Here is a 22822-nt window from a genome sequence, read left to right on the forward strand (position 1 = left end):
GGATTCTCTCTCTCCTTCTCTCTCTGTGCCCCTCCCCTGCTCATACTCTCTCTCTCAAAATAAATAAATAACATTAAAAAAAATCTAGTAATTGTGCAATGATGTAGGTGGAACTAAGAGAGTATATAATGCTAAGTGAAATAAGTCAGAGAAAGACAAATACCTACACATGATTTCACTCATATGTGGACTTAAAAAAAAAAACAAAAACAAAACCATGGAGGGGAAAAAGAGAGGCAAACCAAGAAATAGACTCTTAACTACAGAGAACAAATTGATGGTTACCAGAGGGGAGCTGGGTGTGGGAATGGGAGAAACAAGTGATGGATATTAAGGAGTACACTTGTGAGAAACATTGGGTATTGTATGGAAGTGGTGAATCACTAAACTGTACACTTGAAACTAATATTACACTGTATGTTAACTAACTGGAATTTAAATAAAAACTAAAAAAAATCGAGTAATTGCTTAAAGCAAGAGGTAATAAAGTATTATGTGGTTTGTAAGGTAAGAAATATGACAACAATTGCACAAACGGCTAGAGATAACTAAAATTACACTATTATAAGCCTTTTACATTGTACAAGTAGTAATATAATATCAATCATAAGTTATATAGTCTTAAGTGAGAAATTCAGGATATAGATGATAATCAGAGCAGTCACTAAAAAAATTAAAGAGGGATAGCTTAAAAAAAAAACCCAACAGAACAGACTATAAAACCTAAAATTTACTCTATTAAAGGCAGGAAAGGAGGAACAAAGGAAATTAGGATAAATAAGAAACATATAACAAGGTGACAGACTTAAGTCCAACCATATCAGTAATCATATTAAATGTGAATACACTAAACACTGCATTTAAAAAGCAAAGATTATCAGACTGGATAACAATAGTTAAGACGCAAGAATATGCTGCTTGTAAGAAATACTTTATTTTTTTTAAGTTTATTATTTATTTTGATAGAAAGCATGAGTGGGGGAGGGACAGAGAGAGAAGGAGAGAGAGAGAGAATCTCAAGCAGGCTCCACATGGTCAGCGCAGAGCCTGATGTGGTGGTGCTCGAACTCACAAACTGTGAGACCATGACCTGAGCTGAAGCTGGATTCTTAACTGACTGAGCTACCCAGGCATCCCGAGAAACACACTTTAAATACAGACACAGACAGGACTGAAAAGTAAAGGAGAGAGGAAGATCTATTATGCAAATACTAATCACAGAAGGCTGGAGTGAATATGTTAATATTTAAAAAGTAGAAAACCAAGCAAGAGACAGAAGCTGGCACTCAAGAAGCAGCAGATATGTGAAAACTAATCCTGATGTGACAGAATTGGTGTTGAGAATATGTGAATAAACTAATGACCCTTGAGACTAAAGTATGAATGAATGCAAAGCATAAGAAGATACATTAAAAATTATTTTACTTATAAATTTTATCTAATCTTACAATATTCCCCACAAACATATCTGCATATAAACTGGAGATTATTTTCAATGACTTGGTGTTAGATAGCATAGTGGTTATAGAACCGGTATTTAAAAGAGATCTAGCACTATCTCTACCCTTAAAACTCCCACTTTTGGAGAAAAAGTAAAAGTTCTATATGACCAAAATTTTTTTCTATCACTTTATAAATATTAAAAATTGTGGCTAAACTGAAAATATACCAAGAAAGGGGGTATAAAACCTATCAGTATCCATTAGATTAATTCTGTGTAAAGTTCAGTTTGAGTTAACCTGCAGGATAGTCTCTCTACTCTGCTGCCTCCATAAGAATCTGTTCTCTCATTATTTTGCTGCTAGACTTGTTAAAAGAGAAATTTAGACTGATTGTCTACTGAATTTGGTCCTTAACTTCTTGTAATCTGGCTTCTGTATCTACCACGTGGATGTAGTTCTAACTATTGTCTTAAGGGTTATTAAATTTATTAGCCTCCACATCTTTTAAAGATTCCTTATTTTCCTTGGCCTCTGAAATGCAGGATATGGCAGAATGGGATATCAACTCTGAGCTGCCTGACAGCACCACCACACGTCATGCTTCCCTTTTTACTATTTGTGACTTGTACTTTCCAGCCTTCATATCTCTGTTCTTAACTTGTTCTCATTTCTGCACAACTCAATCTTCCCCAACCTTCAAGGTTCCCCAACCTCCATGGTTACAACCAGATGAAATGATGTCTCCCTCCTTTGACTTGAATAAGCACTTTTCTTATTCCTCTCTCAACATACTCGTAAGGTAGAAAGTGATCAATCATGTCCTTAATTATACATGATCAGTTCTCTTAATGATTAGTAAAAAGGCCAACAATATTTTTTGAAATACTGTCCACTAGTACCACTAGGCAATTATCAATGTGCTGTAGCCCAAAAGAAAGGCTACATTATATCAAAAGGAACATTCTCTCTCACCTGATATATTCCTCTTTATTTTCTTCTGTCACAAGAATATTGCCACCATTAGGTTTCAAATCATGACTCTTGATTTCACCTAAAATTTCTTTATCGACAGAGAAGTACATTTCCAAACCACATTCCTCAATATTGTTTTCTCTGCACAAATGAAATTAACATTATTTGTTATACAAATTCAATCATATAAAAAGTAAGTAAAGGATTGTGTTCTTCAATAATCACTATAAAACTATACCATCAAAATAATAAGAAAACTGGAAAGATTATGCTCTAAATCATCACATTTTTGCCTAAGATCTTGGGTACATTCTGCAAAATTTATCATATTGAATAATGAGACAAGTCTAATACAGATTATTTAAATTCAATAAACCAATTACAAGCTTTCAGTTGAGGTAAGTTATCAGCACCATAATGAAAGCATATAGACTCTATTTTGATAAATTAAATGGAAACAAACTTACTTAACCCAGATGAGAGAATTGTAAAATTCTGGATCAATAGATTCTAAATCCTTGAGTCCAACTGGTTTGTTCAATATACGCTTATAGAATGGCAAAGAAAAACCTGTGTCTATGAATTTCCCATGGAACAAAGCCTATATAAGAAGAAAATAATACCATTTATGATAATTTTATAATAGAACGTTAGATTAATTCTTCACTTAAAGCTCCCTTGTCATCTATTAGGGCACATTTTTGGGAAAAGGGCAAATGTAACAAACTAATCTTAAAAAATGTCTTAGTGATGAGAAAATTCCAAATGAGACAGTTAAAGAAATAATGCTTTAGTATTGTTGAATTAGCAAAGTAAACACAGTTCTCTATCTGTACTTACCATGGCAATAAACCTGCCAATAAAACGAAAATATTTCAGGTGATCTGGATTGATGTAAGAAGCAGGATTAATCTGCAGGCAGTAGTTATCCTTTCCTGCATATTCAAACAGGCAATACATGGGGTTCAACACCTCGTGTGACAAAAGAAAGAACCACTCTCTGAAAACAAAAGAAAATTTAGGGTGAAAAAAACCATGCCAAGAAATCAAAGAGCAGAGCTACAAAGTTCTCAGGAATCTACATTCCTCAGCTGGTGACAGTTTCCTAATTCCTTGTTGATTTTTACTGCTTCATTTCAAACATCCATTTTAGAGAGAGGATATTTACACACTGCATATTATTATATTTCAAAGAATCTAAGACATCATCGACTTAAAAGACATCATTACTTGATGAACCACTAAAAATTTTTCTAATTATAATTGTATTACACAGCCCAATGTCAGAGACATTAAATATGAAAATGTTAGTCTTAGAATCAATGAAATACTATATAGAGTCGTTTAAAATTCACTATTAACCCATGTCGTTGGAGCAGCTGAAAGAAGTCTAATAGTACTCCCATCTGTTCCTAAACCTCATGGTGTTCCTCAAGTGCCACAGCTCTCTAAATCTTAGATAAATATGGAAAAACTTCCGATTTCACAAAGACAATAAAACACTTAATTCAAGACACTCATTCGTTAGAAAAATGCTCTGAGAAGCTCTAATTCAAGTGTTGTGAAAATACCAACCAGTATTAACGTAAGATTATAGTGACTATGTAACTTGGATGGGCCTAATAGAACAGTAGGCAGAATCGATTTGGGACAATACAGGTGTGTCTGAGATTTCTTTTCCTGTAGGAAAGTTCATGGCCTCTGATGATAATGCTACTTCTACTTATTAACACTATTTGATTTTCTAATTAAGAATAAATGATTGCCCTCCTCCTGAAATAGCTTTAACTTGTACAAAATTAAATGTTTCTACTCATTTATTATTTCCCAGTGATTACTTCACACATTTTTAAATGTGAACTTTAATACATTCATAAATAAGAACTACTAAAATGTAGCCATCATTCAGTAAACATACAAAAACAGAGGGTCTGAACTAAGTCATTAATAAACACTATTTTTACTCTTCACAATAATCCTAGAAAAGTAGATGACTATTCTCATTTTACAGATGAAGATACTTGCCCTAGGTTGTACTACTAAGTGCAGAAAAAGGATTCAAATCCAGTTTTGACTCCAAGTCCTTGCTTTCCACACTGCCACTGCTATACAGATATTTAACCTGATGTGCTAGATTGTTATGGAATAAGCAAAGGAATTTCTTACTTGAGTAAATCTTCTAGGGTTTGATTAGAAGCTCCAATATTAAGAGAGCTGAATTTAAAAATTTTAACTATTTTACATAGCCCTCTGTATTCTTAAAACAAATATATTAATCTCAGTTGGGAATTGAAGGGCCATTATCTGTATCAGTAATCTGTGATGGGGAAAATAACCTGATTGCTACAGGACCTTGTATGCTCTGTGGAACAGACACGAAGTGCTAGACTGAACACTGGCTTCTGGTTTGATGATTCAAAGCTTATATCCAGGTTCTAGAGCTTAGTTATATGCCTTAGGTGAGTCTCTGAACTTCATTATTACTTGTAAAATTCTATCTCACAGGGTTATCCTGAGGATTAAAATGAATGATGTGGGGGAAATCAACTTGCAGCACCTTAGAAAGTGCTGAATTAGCATTTGCTGAAATTCTATAACTACAGCATAATAAAGGTACAATAATTTGCTACATTTCGTTTTCCTGAAATATAAGATTGAGAAAATACTTGCAAGCAAAGTGTAATGATACCTTTGGAAGAAAGGAACTAAGTTCTGAGTATTCATATTATCACTACCTTGCTACACCTCCATAATCTAAACCTTCTTCTCCTGGAAAAATCACCCACAAACGTCTTCGCAGATCTTGGGGATTGAAGCTCATTATCTACAAAACAATAAAGTAAAAGAATTGGTAAAAGCAGTTGTTGACACACCATTCCACCACTTCCAGGTTTGAAATGTTCTTCATTATAGGTAACTTAAATTCCCCACAACATAGAAGGATGTTTGTGATCTAGTCAATACCACATATACAGAAAATACATTAAAGTTTTATGTTTTATGTATTATACACCTCTATACTTTAATATACTTTATAGATACAGAGCGTGAATGCACAGGTAAGTGGGGGAGGGACAAAGAAAGAGGGAGACACAAAATCTGAAGCAGGCTCCAGACTCTGAGTTGTCAGCATAGAGCCCGATGTGGGGCTCGAACCCACGCACTGCAAGATCATGACCTGGGCCAAAGTCAGATGCTTAACCGACTGAGCCACCCAGGCTCCCCTAAAAAAATCTTACTTTTGACTTACAAAGTTGCTTCTGTCACTTGCTTAGAGCAGAGTAACCATGGGCATGGTCCTTTGTTAAGTCATTTGAGTGGGAAAAACCACTTGGTTTGGTTAAGTTTGGGTTTGTTTTATAGCTAAAAGGTACACATGTTAGCAACTGGCTAACCTGGAAATGAAAATCAGTGGCTGAAGAAAGAATATAGTTAACTTTGGAAATGGAAACTTATAAATACCTGGAAAAATACTCAAATTCTGTGTCCTACTATAGTGGTTAATAAGATCATCTTCATATTTGAAGGGCAGCACCATTACTGAACTATAATGAATAGACAGATCATTTGGGTTTTTTCTTTGTAAAACTATGTAATTACTTGACTAAAATTGGGCCAACAGAACATTATAAGTATTACTCTTAGAATAAAAGTAACCGGACCTGGACAAAAAGAGGATTTAATGTCTCTATTTTATGAAAGTAGAATGAACTCTTACATTTAAATATCCAGAGAGGCTCAGTAAGTAACCTGCTTATGCCAGCCAGGGCTCAGTTCCCACAAAACATATACATTAGTTACATGAATTCATATCCCACTAAAAAAAAAAAAAATCCCTGATGTAGCAAAAAAAATTCAATGCTTATGACAAATATTCTACAAATAGTATATTCACTATATAGCACTGCAAATGAAAGATATTAAAGGTTAAAACATTTCTTTTTATTGGTTTGTTTGTTTCTTGCTCCCTTGGGCTATTCCTTGTCCCTGTGGCTGCTCCCCCAAACCTATGGCTGTTACTGATTTCTCTTGTTATTCCCCCAAATCTGAGACTGTTCCCCTGGAAATTCTGGTTGTTCTTTTTGTCCTGTGTCTGATACCTGAAGACTTGCTGTTCCCTGGAAAAACTACTTTTAAGTAGTAACCTTTAATAAATGACTAATATTAAAAAATTTTTTTAAATAAAAAAATTTTCCCCCATGAGCAAAAACACTACTGCAAAACAACTTTACCACTTAGAACATTTGATGCTAATTTTGCTATCAGATTTGTCTTTCTTCCAAAGCAATCAAATTTTTCTCAAATATTTGACATTTATTTGATGGATGTCAAATCTAGGGTGACAATTTTATTTTATTTTTAAGTGTTTATTTATTTTGAGAGACAGAGAGAGCATGAGCAGTGGAGGGGCAGAGAGAGAGGGAGAGAGATCCTAAGCAGGCTCCATGCTGCCAGTGCAGAGCTCTGTGTGGAGCCCGAACACATGTACCATGAGATCCTGACCTGAACCGAAATCAAAAGTTGGATGCTTAACCGACTGAGCCATTCAGGTGTTCCTATAGTGACAATTTTATTTTATTTTTTTTTTAATTTTTTTTTTCAACGTTTATTTATTTTTGGGACAGAGAGAGACAGAGCATGAACGGGGGAGGGGCAGAGAGAGAGGGAGACACAGAATCGGAAACAGGCTCCAGGCTCTGAGCCATCAGCCCAGAGCCCGACACGGGGCTCGAACTCACGGACCGCGAGATCGTGACCTGGCTGAAGTCGGACGCTTAACCGACTGCGCCACCCAGGCGCCCCATAGTGACAATTTTAAACAACTGTTTAGTACCACCTGGTCTGTCATTCTGCAATAGTCTTTAGGTTTCAAAAGTCAAAAAATTAAGGGACATTTAATCATTTAAAACATTTAAAGACATTTTGCATCTTTTTAACACTACAATAAGTTATGTTCCAAGAAACCAGCCCACCAGAGATTGACTACACAGTTGTTATGAATATGAAAATCAGAAGTAGGTAATGACTAGGGTGGGGAATGGCATTGGAAACCTACATCAGATCAAGAGAATCATTCATAATTCTCGAAATGCTCTTAGTCAAGCTCTGCTGCTAAAAAAAGTTATCTGCTCCCACTTAGGAGGATGCCAATTGGCTTTACCCTTCAATGTTAATTATTGAGGTTCCATTAGGAAATGTACATTACTGTTTCTGAAACCAAGTAGCCAGGTATCTCAGCCAATCTGTCAACCATCTCAGATAATTTTCCCTCTGCATCCATTTTGAAGCTGTAACTGCCACAATTATCACATGGGCTTGATAATAAAAAATTATGTCCAGGAGTGCCTGGGTGGCTCAGTCAGTTAAGCACTTGACTCTGGATTTCGGCTCAGGTCATGAACTCGTGGTCTGTGAGTTTGAGCCCTGTGTTGTGTTCTGTACTGACAGCATGGAGCCTGCTTGGAAATCTCTCTCTCCCTTTCTCTCTGCCCCTCCCCAACTTGTGCTCACTAGCTTGCTCTCTCTCCTCTCAAAATAAATAAATAAACATTAAAAAAATCACATCCATATCTGGCTATAAAATTAGGACTAAGTAGATGTTTGTGTTTTAAGATAGTTTTTCATTGGTCATTTTAATCTTCCTTACAACCAAATCACTTAACATTTATTTGCAGTTGGTGTTAAGTTGCAAAATAAAGGTAAGAGTAAATTAACTTGGGTTCTGAGGGCAATAAAAAAATTTGTTGACTACTTCTGAAAAAATACTTTTTATTTTGGTATTGTAACCAAAGACCAATTTCTTTCCTACATAAAAAATGATTTTTAATTATGAATAACAAATGCGTATTGTAAAAATATACAAAACAGATGAACATAAGGGAAGGGAAGCAAAAATAATATAAAAACGGGGAAGGGGACAAAAACATAAGAAACTCTTAAATATGGAGAACAAACAGAGGGTTACTGAAGGGGTTGTAGGAGGGAGGAGGGGCTAAATGGGTAAGGGGAATTAAGGAATCTACTCCTGAAATCATTGTTGCACTATATGCTAACTAATTTGGATATAAATTAAAAAAATTAAAATTAAAAAAACAAAAAAACAAAGTCTTCTCCCCTCTTCCTTTCTACCCATCCAATAATGTTCATATGGATATTTCCAGACTTTTTGTCTACCAAAAGCCTATTTTCTAAATTTTTTTTTTTTTTCAACATTTGTTTATTTTTGGGACAGAGAGAGACAGAGCATGAACGGGGGAGGGGCAGAGAGAGAGGGAGACACAGAATCGGAAACAGGCTCCAGGCTCCGAGCCATCAGCCCAGAGCCCGACGCGGGGCTCGAACTCACGGACCGCGAGATCGTGACCTGGCTGAAGTCGGACGCTTAACCGACTGCGCCACCCAGGCGCCCCTCAAAAGCCTATTTTCTTACTCAAATATCTATTTCAAACCAAACACATAGCTTAAAGACCTGAAACTCATCGCTTGAAATTACTCTGACATTTCGGGGGCGCCTGGGTGGCTCAGTGGTTAAGCATTGAACTTTGACTCAGGTCATGATCTCATGGTTCATGAGTTCAAACCCCACCTGGGCTCTGTGCTGACAGCTCAGAGCCTGGAGCCTGCTTCGGATTCTATGTCTCCTTCTCTCTCTGCCCCTCCCCTGCTCTCTCTCTCAAAAATAAATAAACATTAAATTTTGGGGTGCCTGGGTGGCTCAGTCGGTTGAGCGTCCGACTTCATCTCAGGTCATGATCTCACAGTTTGTGGGTTCGAGCCCCGTGTCAGGCTCTGTGCTGACTGCTTGCTCAGAGCCTGGAGCCTGCTTTGGATTCTGTGTCTCCTTCTCTCTCTGCCCCTCCCCTGCTCATGCTTTGTCTCACTCTGTCTCTCAAAAATAAATAAATGTTATGGGACGCCTGGGTGGCTCAGTCGGTTGAGCGTCTGACTTCAGCTCAGGTCACGATCTCGCGGTCCGTGAGTTCGAGCCCCGCGTCAGGCTCTGGGCTGATGGCTCAGAGCCTGGAGCCTGCTTCCGATTCTGTGTCTCCCTCTCTCTCTGCCCCTCCCCCGTTCATGCTCTGTCTCTCTCTGTCTCAAAAATAAATAAATGTTAAAAAAAAAAATTACTCTGACATTTCAAAAGTACAGGACATATACACATACAGATCTATCTACATGTTCCTAAATCTTAAGTACTAATGCAGCTGGCAATACTTAATTTAAGGACTCCAATTCAAAAAGTTCAAACTATTTAGATTTGGAACCAAAAGTGGCTCTGGGCTGGCAGCCATGGGGCAAACCCTCGAGTGGATAAAAACCAGTACCTGCTAGGGGCACCTGGGTGGCTCAGTTGGTTAAGCGACCGACTTTGACTCAGGTCATGATCTCATGGGTTATGAATTCAAGCCCGACATCGGGCTCTGTGCTGACAGCTCAGAGCCTGGAGCCTGCTTCGGATTCTGTGTCTCCCCCTCTCTCTGTCCCTCCCCTGATTGCACTTTCTCTCTGTCTCTCTCAAAAATAAACATTAAACAATTTAAAAATGAACAAACAAAAAAACAGTACCTGCTGAAAGGAATCTTCAAACAATGTTTTTCTTGTCACTGTAATCTTTATGTGCTGTGGCATTGCCAGTTGCTGAAACATAAGAATGACTTAAGTCAACTCTCACCTTAAAATGGCCTATCGAAAAACTAAAAGGGTAAAGTTTTATTTACTTTTTATCTTTGTTTACAGAAAAAAGTAGACTATGAATATGAATTTATTTCAATAATGTTTAACCATGCATTTGTGAGCATTCATGCTAATTAAGATCATTTAATAAATAAGAAATAAAAGAAAAGATCTCAGATGCAGTGCTTAATGGGTCAAATAAATATTTTCAAAAAGCTAATTTAGATTATTCTTGCTTGTATGGCCCTGTTAATTACAAGTTTGAAGTTTATAAATATTCATTATAGTAACACTTTGACTAGTACATTTTAAGATCCCATAAAGAAATCATTAATTCAGCAAGTATTTATTTATATATCAGAAATAATTGACCATACCCAGGAAAAATAGAATGTAACGAAATAGAATGTAATGAAATCATTGTTGCACTATATGCTAATTTGGATATAAATTAAAAAAATTAAAATTAAAAAAACAAAAAAACAAAGTCTTCTCCCCTCTTATATATATCAAAATCATTTATATCAAATGTTAAATATGAAAGGGGATGGTTACAATCTATAAATCAAAAAATGTTTTAACTCATTTGTTTGAAGATTGCTGCCATCTGAAAATTATGGATACTGAAAGGAGAACAGTTTTTTTACTCAAACTGTTTCAAATTTATTCTTCTGGACAACAGAAGCCACAAATAATCTGATAAATCTATTTCTTTGCCCTAAAAATAGAGAAGAGAGATTCCAATGCTTCCTATTTTCCCAGTTCTTCTAGGAGTTAATTATTTTCACAATCACTGTGTAATGTAAGCAACATAACAAAGAAAAGGGGGTATAGAAAAGTTCTGAAACTAACCTGACACCAGAACCGGAAATACTGAACCTTTGCCTTGAAGTCCCGTACGTAGGCTATCTGTGGTCCATTGTCTCTGAGGAGGAATGTTAATATGACATACATATATAGCAGCTTGTAAGATGATATATTGAAGGAAAGCAAAATACCACACCCCTTCAGTACTGAGTCAAATATAAAAATAACGTAGCACAGCATACTCTAAACACCACCTTAAAAAAAAAAATGCCCAGGACTAGTTTTAAGAAAGAGACAGAAATTCAGATCTTTTTAAAGACATTGTGGGATTTTCTTTTATATAGGGAAAAATCCAACAGGACTAAGTAAAGGAGGCTGTATCTGGGAAAGTCGCCTATCCCCAAATCCCTTCTTTCCTTTGTCCTTAAATCAGACTCCTGGTATCTACCTGGGCAGACTGCTACCTAGAATAAAGACACATTTCCCAGAATGGTTGTGTGACTTAACCATGGCTAAAGAACTGTAAATGTTATATAGGACTTCTAGGAAGGCTCTTTTACAGAGAGCAAAGAAAGCTGGAAAGGGATTTTTTTCTCGCTCCAGTTTGTTCTTCCTCCATATTCTAGCCTGCAGTGCGACTATGATAGCTGAACTTTTAGCAGCTATCACACACTATGAGGTAACCTTGAGAAAAGAGCCCACGGTGTGGAATGGTAGAACACAAAGAAAGAAGCCTAGATCACTAATGACACCATGGAGCTTCCAAGCAAGCCCTAGAATTCTTTTAATTTCATTTTCTAAATGTTCAATGTAGAAATACTTGATTCTAGGGGCACCTGATGGCTCAGTTGGTAGAGCATGTGACTTTTGATCTTGGGGTTGTGAGTTTGATCCCCACACTAGGTGTAACATTACCTAAAAATAAAATCTTAAAAAAAAATACAACTGATTTTGTCTATTGACTTTGTATCCAGTAACACTATTAAATTCACTTACTAGTTCTAGTTTTTTCTAGATTCCTTATGATTTTCTAGGTACACAGTTATGCTATCTCTATGAAAAAAAATAGCTTTACTTCTTCCTTTCTAATCTATATATCTTCAAAAAAATTGTTTTTTAATGTTTATTTTTGAGAGACATAGGGGCAGAGCATGAATGGGGGAGGGGCAGACATAGAATCCAAAGCAGGCCCCAGGCTCTGAGCTGTCAGCACAGAGCCTGACGTGGGCTCAAACTCATGAACTGTGAGATCATGACCTTAGCTGAAGTTGGACACTCAACCGAGTGAGCCACCTAGGTGCCCCCTATCTATCTTTAAAAAATATGTATTTACTTATTTAAAAAAATTTTTTTAAATGTTTACTTATTTTTGAGAGACAGAGAGACAGAGCATGAGTGGGGGAGGAGCAGAGAGAGAGGGAGACACAGAATCCAAAGCAGGCTCCAGGCTCTGAGCTGTCAGCACAGAGCCCAACATGGGGCTGGAACTCACCAGCTGCGAGATCATGACCTAAGCCAAAGTCGGACACCCAACTGACTGAGCCACCCAGCCGCACCCCCCCCCAAATTTTACTTATATGGGGCGTCTGGGTGGCTCAGTTGGTAAAGCATCCGATTCTTGATTTCACCTCATGTCATGATCTCAGGGTTCATGAGTTCGAGCCCCAACTGGGCTCTGCGCTGACAGTATGGAGCCTGCTTGGGATTCTCTCTCTCTGCCCCAACCCTGCTCACGTGTGCACTCTCTCAAAATAAATAAATAAACTTTAAAAAATAATTATTAAAAAAAATGTTTACTTATGTATTTTCGGGGGTGGTGGGAAGAGAGAGAGAGGGAGAGAATCCCAAGCAGGCTCCCCGCTCAGTGCAGAGCACAACACCAGGCTCAATGAGCCAAAATCAAGTCGGATGCTTAACTGACTAAGCCATCCAGGTGCCCCCAATCTATCTTGTATTTCTTTCTCTTAATTCATAGAACTACCAATTCAATGGTGAAAGAAGTAATGACAGTAGCTATTGTCTTATTCTTGCTCTTAAGAGGTATTTTATCATTGAGATGCTGTATCAAAGTTTCCAAGGCAGCTGAGAGTTTATCATAAACTGGCATTTTATTTTCTCAAGTGCTTTCTTGAAATGATGACTTTTCTCCTTTAATATGTTTGTTTTTTTTTAAATTTTTTTTTTTCAACGTTTATTTATTTTTGGGACAGAGAGAGACAGAGCATGAACGGGGGAGGGTCAGAGAGAGAGGGAGACACAGAATCGGAAACAGGCTTCAGGCTCTGAGCCATCAGCCCAGAACCTGACGCGGGGCTCGAACTCCCGGACCGCGAGATCGTGACCTGGCTGAAGTCGGACGCTTAACCGACTGCGCCACCCAGGCGCCCCTCTCCTTTAATATGTTTATGTAGTGAATTATATCAATTGGTTTTTGTATATTAAATCAATCTTGCTATCCTGGAATAAATTTGATATGATGATAATGTAATATCCTTTTTATAGTTTGCTGGATTTAATTTGCCGTTATTTTGTTAAAGATTTTTATACCTATGTTCATAGAAATATTAGCCAGTAATTTTTTTATACTATTCTTGTTTGATTTTGCCATCAGGACTTATAGGAGCCTCATAAAATGAGTTGGGAAGTGTTCCAATCGCTTATATTTTATGAAAAAAATTTGAATAGGATTGATATTATTTATTACTCATAGTTTTCATAAAATTTACCAGTGGAAGCCATCTAGCTCAGACCTTTCTTTGTGGGAAACTGTTTAATTATGAATTCAATTTCTTTACTAGATATAGGGTTATTTAGATTTACTATTTCTTCTTGTGTTCATTTTGGTAACTTGTATCTTTCCAGGAATTTGCCCATTTGACCTAAAATATCTAATTTCTTGGCATAAAGTTGTTGAAGTACACACTTTGTTATCTTTCAATGTGTGTAGGATAGGTAGTGATGTCCTTCTTTCACTTTCATATTAGTAATTTGTGTTTTTTTTTTCATCCTCAGGTGTACTAGGGGTTACTGATATTATTTTTTAATGTTTATATATTTATTTGAGAAAGTAGGGGAGGAGCAGAGAGAGAGGGAGAGAGAATCCCAAGCAGGCTCTCTGCTGTCAGTACAGAGCCTGAACACGTGGCTCACATTCATGAACCATGAGATTATGACCTGAGCAGAAACCAAGAGTTGGACACCCAACCAACTGAGCCACGCAGGCATCCTGGGATTATTATTAATCTTCTCCAAGATCCATCTTGTAGCTCTGACTTCTCTACTGTTTCGTTTTCATTTCATTAATATCTGCTTTTATGCTTATTTCCTTTCTTGTGCTTATTTGGGGCTTAATTTTTTTTTCTAGATTCTTAAGGTGAAAGCAGTGATCACTGATTTTATACCTTTCTTATTTATAATCTAATCCTATATAAAGCAATATATTTTCCTCTGAGGATGATTTTTTTTTAAAATGTTTTTATTTTTGAGACAGAGAGAGACAGAGCATGAGCAGCGGAGGGGCAGAGAGAGAGGGAGACACAGAATCCGAAGCAGGCTCCAGGCTCTGAGCTGTCAGCACGGAGCCTGACGCACGGCTCGAACTCACGGAGTGTGAGATCATGACCTGAGCTGAAGTCGGACGCTTAACCGACTAAACCACCCAGGCACCCTGAGGATGATTTTTTTTAAACCCCATAAATTGTGATATGTTGTGTTTTTATTATTCTTAAGTACAATATGTTTTCTAATTTCTCATGACTTCATTGAGCCATGGATTATTAACAGTGTGCTTAATGATGGAAAGAAATATATTTCTATCCTAAATAAAACACTATGGTTTTATGGTTTTCTGTTATATGTACCCAAACTTAACTGAAACAAAAAATGAATGATACAAAAGTATCTATTATTTACTTAACATATCTAAATAAATTTCAATTTTGTTAATACCCAATTGACCTGAATTTCTGGTTTTTGCTTTAAACATGAAGGTTTTTAATAAGCAGAAATGATAAAATTAAGAAGTAATGAGAGACTAACTGTGCCCAGAGACACTACAAGAAAATTACTGACCAGTACTTCTTACAAACACTGATGTAAGAGTCCTCAACAAAATATTACCAAACTGAATTCACTAGTATATTAAAAGGATTAATATTTTAATCTCTTTGACCAAGTGGGATTTGCTCTTGGGATGCAAGGATGGTTCAACATGTGAAAAATCAATCCTATACAGCATACATTAGTAACAAACACCAAAAAAAAAAAACCCCACATGATCATCTCGAGGCAAAAAAACTCCAAAAATCATTTGACAAAATTTAACATCCTTTTATGGTAAAAAAAATACTCAACAAACTAGAACTAGAAGGAAACTACCTCAATATAAGGGCCATATATGAAAATTCCACAGCTGACATCAAATGAAAGCTTTCCCTCAAAGGTCAGGAACAAGGCAAGGATGCCTGCTTTCCCTTCCATTCAACATAATATTAGAAGTTCTAGCCAGAGTTTCTTGCCCTGAAGAAAGGCAAGGAAAAGAAACAAAAGACATCCAAATTGTAAAGGAAGAAGTAAAATTTATCTTTGTTTGAAGATTGTATAATCTTATATTAAGAAAATCTAAAGATTCCAGACCAAAAAAAACCTACTGGAGTAGGTACACTGAGCAAAGTAGAATACAAAACAACACAAAAATCAGTTGCATTTCTATACACTATCAATAATCTGAAAAGAAAGTTAAGAAAACCATTCCATTTACAAATAGCATAAAAAAAAAAACAAACCCACTCATGAATAAACTAAACCTAGGAGGTAAAAGACTTGGACACTGGAAAACTACAAAAACATTGGTGAAAGAAATTAAAGAAAACAAATAAATGTAAAGACACCCTATGTTCATGGCTTAGAAGAGGTACTACTGTTAAGATGTCAAAACAAACCCAAGAGAACTACAAATTCAATGCAATCTCTATCAAAATCACAGTGACATTTTTTTGCAACAATAGAAAAACCTATCCTAAAATCATATGAAATCTAAAGGGATCCTGAAAAGCCAAAGCAATATCAAAAAAGAACTTGGATGAGTTCAAAATTTAGTAAAACCTATAGTAATCAAAACAATATGGTACTAGGATAAAGACAGACATACTGACCAATGGAATAGAAAGTCCAGAAATAAACTTTTGCGTATACATGGTCAAAAGATTCTTGACAAGGGTGCCAAGACCATTCAATGGGGAAAAAGATGGTCTTTTCAACAAATGGTGTTGGGAAAATTGGATATCTACTTGCTAAAAAAAAGAAGTCAGACCCTTTGCTAATACCATGAATAAAAATTAACTAAAAATGGACCCAAAACCTACATCTAAGAGCTAACACTTTAGTGAATGCACAGAATAGGGAAAATATTTGCAAATGATATATCTGACAAGGGATTAATAGCCAGAATATAAAGAACTTCTGAAATTCAACAATAAAAAAACCAAACAACCGGATTCAAAAAATGGGCAAAGAAGTTGAATAGACATTTCTTCAAAGAAGATACACAAATATTTGGTCAATCAGCACATGAGCTACTTCATTCCCTGAAATTGACATTTTTAAAAATCAAGCAAACAGAAAGTAACAACCGTTGGTGTGGATGTGGAAAAACTGGAACCTGTGTGCACTTTTGGTGGCAATGCAAAATGGTGTACCCACTTTGGAAAACAGTCTGGAAGTGCCTCAAAAGAAAAAAAAACCCAAAATCAAAAACAAACAAACAAACAAAAACCCAGAATTACCATTGACCCAGTAATTCCACTTCTGAATACATACACAAAAGAAGTGAAAGCAATAGTCTGAACAGATTATTTGTACACTCACATTCATTGCTGCATTACTCACATTAGTCAAAAGATGGAAACAACCCAAAAATCCATGAACAGATGGATAAATAAAATGTGGTATACACACATAATAAAATATTATTCTGCATTAAAAAGTAGTGAAATTCTGATACAAACTGTAACGCAGATGAACCCTGGAGACAATACTAAGTGAAATAAGTCAGTCACAAAGCGCGTATACCATATGATTCCACTTATATGAGTAGTCAAATTCATAGAGGCAGAAAGTATAACAGTAGTTATCAGGGGCTGAGGGACGAAGAAGACGGGAAAGTTATGGTTTAATGGGTACAGAGTTCCAGTATGGGGTAATAAAAATGTTCTGGAGATGGATGGTATTGATGGTTGTGCAACAAAGTGAATGTACTTTGCCACACACACAAAAATACCTTAAACAAAACACATTAAGCAGAACTAAACACAAAGTTACTTTTCAAAAAAGGAAAAGAAAAAAAGTAACAGGAACTTTTAAGTTAGAGGTAATGGAAATGAAAGAAAGCAGGCATCAGATATCAGGGATTAATTGGTGAGCAGTATTGTACTGATAATTTTTAAATAGTCTTTTTAGTGCTGTGTGAACCGATAACAAATATGAAAGGTCTCTAGGAGAAATTATTCAAGAGGACAATAAAAATACAAAATATTTAGTGGACAATGGCCTGTGCGCAAGCCAACTCACGAAACAGTAAGATTTGCACTCCTTGCTAATTAAAATCTTTATAACAAAATCTCAGTAATCAGTTTTACTTTTAATCTACGATGTTTAGAAAACTTACAGAGCAGATTTTCCAGTGCGGGGATCAATATAGGTGGTTGTTCTTCTATTGTGGTCCACAAAATATGGAATTCCATCTACTGTGAATCTCATTTCCCAGCCTTCAGGTAAGGGCTTTTCATTTAATTGACTACAAAACGTAGGAAAAAATACAAATAAAAAGTGTTGAAGAGCTGTTTGTTTCCCAAGTACACAAAACAAAAATTACCCATAAATGGAGCATCATTTAGATCATTTAGTCCAGTGTTCCCCGTAGTTTACTAGACTTCTCTAGATATCCTACAAGCATGTTAAACCTGTTAATGGGTTCATGGAACCACTACTCAGTTTTCAGCTATCTAATTAGCCTATATTCCAAGAAGCCACCTAAACATCTTTTGGTTACCAAGTTCTGCCCATTCTGCTTTTGAAGCCTCATATTCATTACTGTTTTCAATCCCCAAGAACATCTTTACCTCGGCATTATTCATCTCTCTTCTCAACTTTCACAGTAGCCATCAAACTGGTTTTCCTGCCTCTAGTCTCACTCTGGTCCTACACATACTTCATATTGCTGACAGAATACTAAAACAGAGATCCGATCAAATTAGTTCTCTCCTTAAAGTTATATCCATTGTTCACCGCTAGCAAGGAGCCCTGAACTCCAACACCTGGCACTCACTCTGCCCTCAACATTCCCTTTCAGGTTTAACCCTGCATTCTACCTCCAACTCCCTTTCACAAACCCTGTGATTTCAGTGTAGTGCTACGCACCATTTCCCTAAATAAGACATGATCAGTCACACCTCCAAGTGAAGCCTTTCCCCTTGCCCAGAATATCTTAATTATCCCTTTGTTAAGGCAACTCAACTGTTCTTTATAAGTATTTCTAACCACTTCTTTGATACCTATCATTAGACTTCGCTTAATCTGTCTATACTTCAGTTTGTTAAGAACTTCTGTGTAATAAGACTGTAAAAGGAATAAATGAGACAATACAAGCAAAAAATGTTGGCACATAGTAAGCCTTCATGAGTATTCCTCTTACTACTCATTATCTTTGGGTCTCTCAAAGTACTTCCTTCATACTGCTAGCATAGCATTTATCAACTTTTTCAGTCTGGTAACAACTTCCCACCCTGCAATAGCACATGTTTTAAAACAGAAACCAGATTAGAAGGCAACAGTGAATTTTTGTTACACATTAAAATAATCAAACCATTAGCATAACTATTCAAAACTGCTTACTAGTGAACCTAAGAAATTTTTACATTCTTATTTTTTAGAGAGAGCAAGCACGTGAGTAGGGGAGAGGGGCAGAGGGAGATAGATCCCAAGGAGGCTCTACCCTCAGCATGAAGCCCAATGTGGGGCTTGATCCCATGACCCTAGGATGATGACCTAAGCCAAAATCAAGAGTCATATACCCAGCCAATTGAGCCACCAAGGCACCCCAGAAATGTTTACATTTTAAAGTATTATACTAGGGGCGCCTGGGTGGCTCAGTCGGTTAAGCATCCAATTTCAGCTCAGGTCATGATCTCATGGTTCATGGGTTTGAGCCCTGCGTTGGGCTCTGTGCTGACAGCTGAGAGCCTGGCACCTGCCTCAGATTCTGTGTCTCTCTCTCTCTCTCTCTCTCTCTCTGCCCATCTCCTGCTCATGCTCTGTCTCTAAAATAAAAAAAAAATTGAAAAAAATTTTAATATTACACTACAGTGGGTAGGGAACCAGTGAACACTTCCTTTGTTGTGTATTGTCCTATTGGCAGCCAGTCTTTTTTGCTAGTTAGATGTAATAGCTCCAATTTTCTCATCTGTTGGGTTTAGTGAGAGAGAAAAAACTAGAAATGTTCAACTTCTCATCAGAAAGGAAGAAAGGGAGGGGTTGGAGGTATTTAAGCTGACTGGTTTTAGAGAGCCACTATTACTGCAGGATTGTCATTTTCATCAAGTGTACTTCAGAAAAACAAAGGCCGAGAACCACTCTCTAGAACAGTATTTTGTAAACTATGTCAAAGGGTTAAGAACATTTCGCTTTATTCACAGAACTGAATAGAAATGTCAGATAAAATAGACTACCAAGAATTTTTTAAAGGTAACACTTATTTGTTAGAATTATATTTGCAAGATAGGCTCAGCAACAAGTTGTCTTGAAAACAAAAGCTGGATAGAACTGGGTCATTTGTATTATTTATTAAAATATGATTCTCACTTTAGTTCTAAAACTTTAAAGGTCCAAGGAAGAACAAAATATGGTAACAAATTACAGAAAGGTTACATGGTCTATTCTGTCCTTCAAGAGAGAATTTTAAAGAGCAATTTAAAATGTTACCTTTGAAATTCTTAATTATTCCTTTTTGGGAAATTGAAATATTTAAGTTAAATATCACAACAATATAAAAAATGTTGATTTGTTAGTATCCAGAAATAGTTTTTCTTAAAACTTTCAGGAAGAGAATGCGTGAAGAATAAATTAGACCAAAAGAGAGATCTGGCCTCTGTGCTCCACTACTGGTGATCTCCAGGCCTCTGGAATGTCCTGCCTGTCATGAGTATCTTTGTTTGCTTGGGAACTGTGAACACCAGACTGTCAACAATGTGATTTATGATGGAGGCTTTGGGACACCCCATATCAGTTCCAACCTCTGGAGTAACTAGAAACCGAAGATACTATATTAGCTCAAACTCTGGGGAAGGGCTGGAGACTAAAGGTTAGCTAAGCAGGCAGTATGTGACGGGAGTCCCAATAAAAACTCTGGATATCAGAGACTAAGGAGATTCCCTGGTTGGCAATACTCCATGCATACTGTTTCACATCAATTCTGGGTGTTTGGAATCCTCTCCCATTCTGCCCTTATATCTCTTCCTTCTGTTGGCCGTAATTTGTACCCTTTGCCTGCAATAAATGCACCTGTGAGTATAACAAGCTTCAGTGAGTTCTAGTCTTTCAAGTGAGTTATCAAACCTGAAAGTGGTTGTGGGAACCCCTGAATTCGTACCCAGTTGGTGTGAAGTAAGAACAATCTCGTGGAGACTGCTCTCTGACTTTATAGAAGTTCCATTTATAGAACCTCCATTCCTTGCAGAGTGGAACCCTCAGGTGGTCTGATAAATGCACATTAGATTTTATTATAAGCTGAACTGTGTCCACCTGCAAATTCCTACATTGAAGTACTAACCCTCAGTACCTCAGAATGTGACCTTATTTGGAAACAGGGTCATCGCAGACATAATTAGTTAAGATGAGATCATACTGGAGTACAGTGGGCCATTATCCAATACGGCTGGTATCCTTATAAAAAGGGGAAATTTGGACACTGAGACATGCAGACCTGAAGAATGCTATGTGAAAACTCCAGCTGTGCTGCCACAAACCAAACTATCAGAAACTAGGAGAAGGGTCTGGAACAAATCCTTCTCTAGTACCTTCGGAGGGAGGAAAGCTCTGCCTACACCCTGCTTCCTGTCTATGATACTAACTTCTATTGTTGAAGCCACTTAATTTGTGGTACTTTGTTAAGGCAGCTCTAGCAAACTAATATGTATACTATTACATAATGCTACAAAGAAAAAAGCAAGTATATACACAGTTACCAAAACTTTAAAAAGAAATTCATCTTTGAGATACAAATTTCCAGTTATAAAATAAGTAAGTCACAGGGATGTCAAGTACAGCAAAGGGAATATAGTCAGTAATGTCGTAATAACTTTGTATGGTGCAGGAGGATAACGAGATTTATTGTGGTAATAATTTCATAATGTATATAAATGTCAAATGACTATGTTCTACACCTGAAACTAAGAGAATATTTTATGTCAACCATACTTCAATAACAGAAGACAAACTTGTAATAATAGTATGTGTCTCTTCATTACTATATTGACTAGCAAGTTCCTGCAATGATCTATGTAAACAGTATTCTGAGATAACTATAACAACTGCAATATGGTATTAAAAACCCAGGATTTCTATGATGGCAAAATCCTAGGCATTGCTAATTCTACTAGGGTTACAGTTTACAATCACAACAGAAGGAGACCCTTGATTTCAGGTAAAGGTTAGTAAAACTGAATCTGTATTTATTCCCTCCTAAGTCACATATTCCCTGAATTCTGTCCAGTGATCCCAGGTTGCAAAACCCTGCTTTAGAATTAGTAATCTAGTCTTACTAATTATAAATAAGAATCTTTGGATACACAGTATATTTATATATACCAGAGAGCTCTTTCCCCTACTCTCAAGAAAGCCACATTCATTACATGAAATCATGTAATTTTTTCTCTTTCTAAAGTATATGGGTGAGCAATGTTTAAGAACTTTGGGGAAAGAACACATAACTTGATTTTTCTTATAACTGAGTCAGAAACAGGGTACAATATTTAAGAGGTTATCTATATACTAGTAACTGAAAGTTTCTTACCCTTGACTTCTGGGGTCCTCCCATTGTGTAATACGAGTGTTGTGGTTGACAAAATATACTCTACCATTGCTGTCTGTTCTCTTCTCTTTTAAAAAAAAAAAAAAAGTGAAGTGTTAGAGTTGGCATAGTCTTCTACAAAGTAAAATAAAATGTGCTGAATTTGCCCATTTGTCACTGCATGGATTTTGTAGTTAAAATGGGGGCGGGGAGGCACCTGGGTGGCTCAGTCGGTAAAGCGTCTGACTTCAGGCTCAGGTCTGGCTCAGGTCATGATCTCACAGCTCGTGAGTTCAAGCCCTGTGTCAGATTCTGTGATGACAGCTGAGAGCCTGGAGCCTGCTTCAGATTCTGTGTGTGTGTGTGTGTGTGTGTGTGTGTGTCTCTCTCTCTGCCCCTCCCCGGCTCATGCTCTGTCTCTCTCTCTCAAAAATAAATAAGCATTAAAAAAAATTTTTTTTTAATTTTTAATGTTTATTTATTTTTGAGAGAAAGTACAAAAGAAGGGAAAGGGCAGAGAGAAAGAATCCCAAGCAGGCTCCACACTCTCAGCACAGAGCTGGACATAGGGCTCTAACTCACAAACTGTGAGATCATGACCTGAGCTGAAACCAAAAGTTGGATGGACACTTAACTGACTAAGCCACCCAGGGGCCCCTGTAGTTTTTAAATCACAACTTTAAAAGATTTGATTTATTCTTTGAGTATTAAATTCATATACTTGCTAGAGTCATAAAAATATCATTACAGCCTAGAAACTGAATAGATTTAATTCACAATGTCCTGCCCCCAGGACCTTTCTGTTCAATCTAACCAAAGGCAGCAAGAATAATTAACGTTTTAACTTTTCATACATGACCTCATT

General features: G+C 36.7%; 1 protein-coding gene across 3 annotated transcripts in view; it reads right to left on the reverse strand.

Annotated features, from left to right (window-relative positions):
* ITCH (itchy E3 ubiquitin protein ligase) overlaps positions 1-22822 on the reverse strand; it is a 144712-nt gene that overhangs the window by 14178 nt on the left and 107712 nt on the right. For all 3 annotated transcript variants that reach the window (XM_030309756.2, XM_030309757.1, XM_030309758.1), the window contains 8 exons: positions 21961-22045; positions 17560-17688; positions 10941-11013; positions 9981-10052; positions 5150-5238; positions 3255-3414; positions 2882-3015; positions 2415-2555 (listed from right to left, as the gene is read on the reverse strand). In XM_030309756.2, the coding sequence (XP_030165616.1) occupies positions 2415-2555; positions 2882-3015; positions 3255-3414; positions 5150-5238; positions 9981-10052; positions 10941-11013; positions 17560-17688; positions 21961-22045 (883 nt within the window). The remainder of the gene's footprint in view (positions 1-2414; positions 2556-2881; positions 3016-3254; positions 3415-5149; positions 5239-9980; positions 10053-10940; positions 11014-17559; positions 17689-21960; positions 22046-22822) is intronic.

Source organism: Lynx canadensis, chromosome A3 (genome assembly GCF_007474595.2).
Source record: "Lynx canadensis isolate LIC74 chromosome A3, mLynCan4.pri.v2, whole genome shotgun sequence".
NCBI lineage: Eukaryota > Metazoa > Chordata > Mammalia > Carnivora > Felidae > Lynx > Lynx canadensis.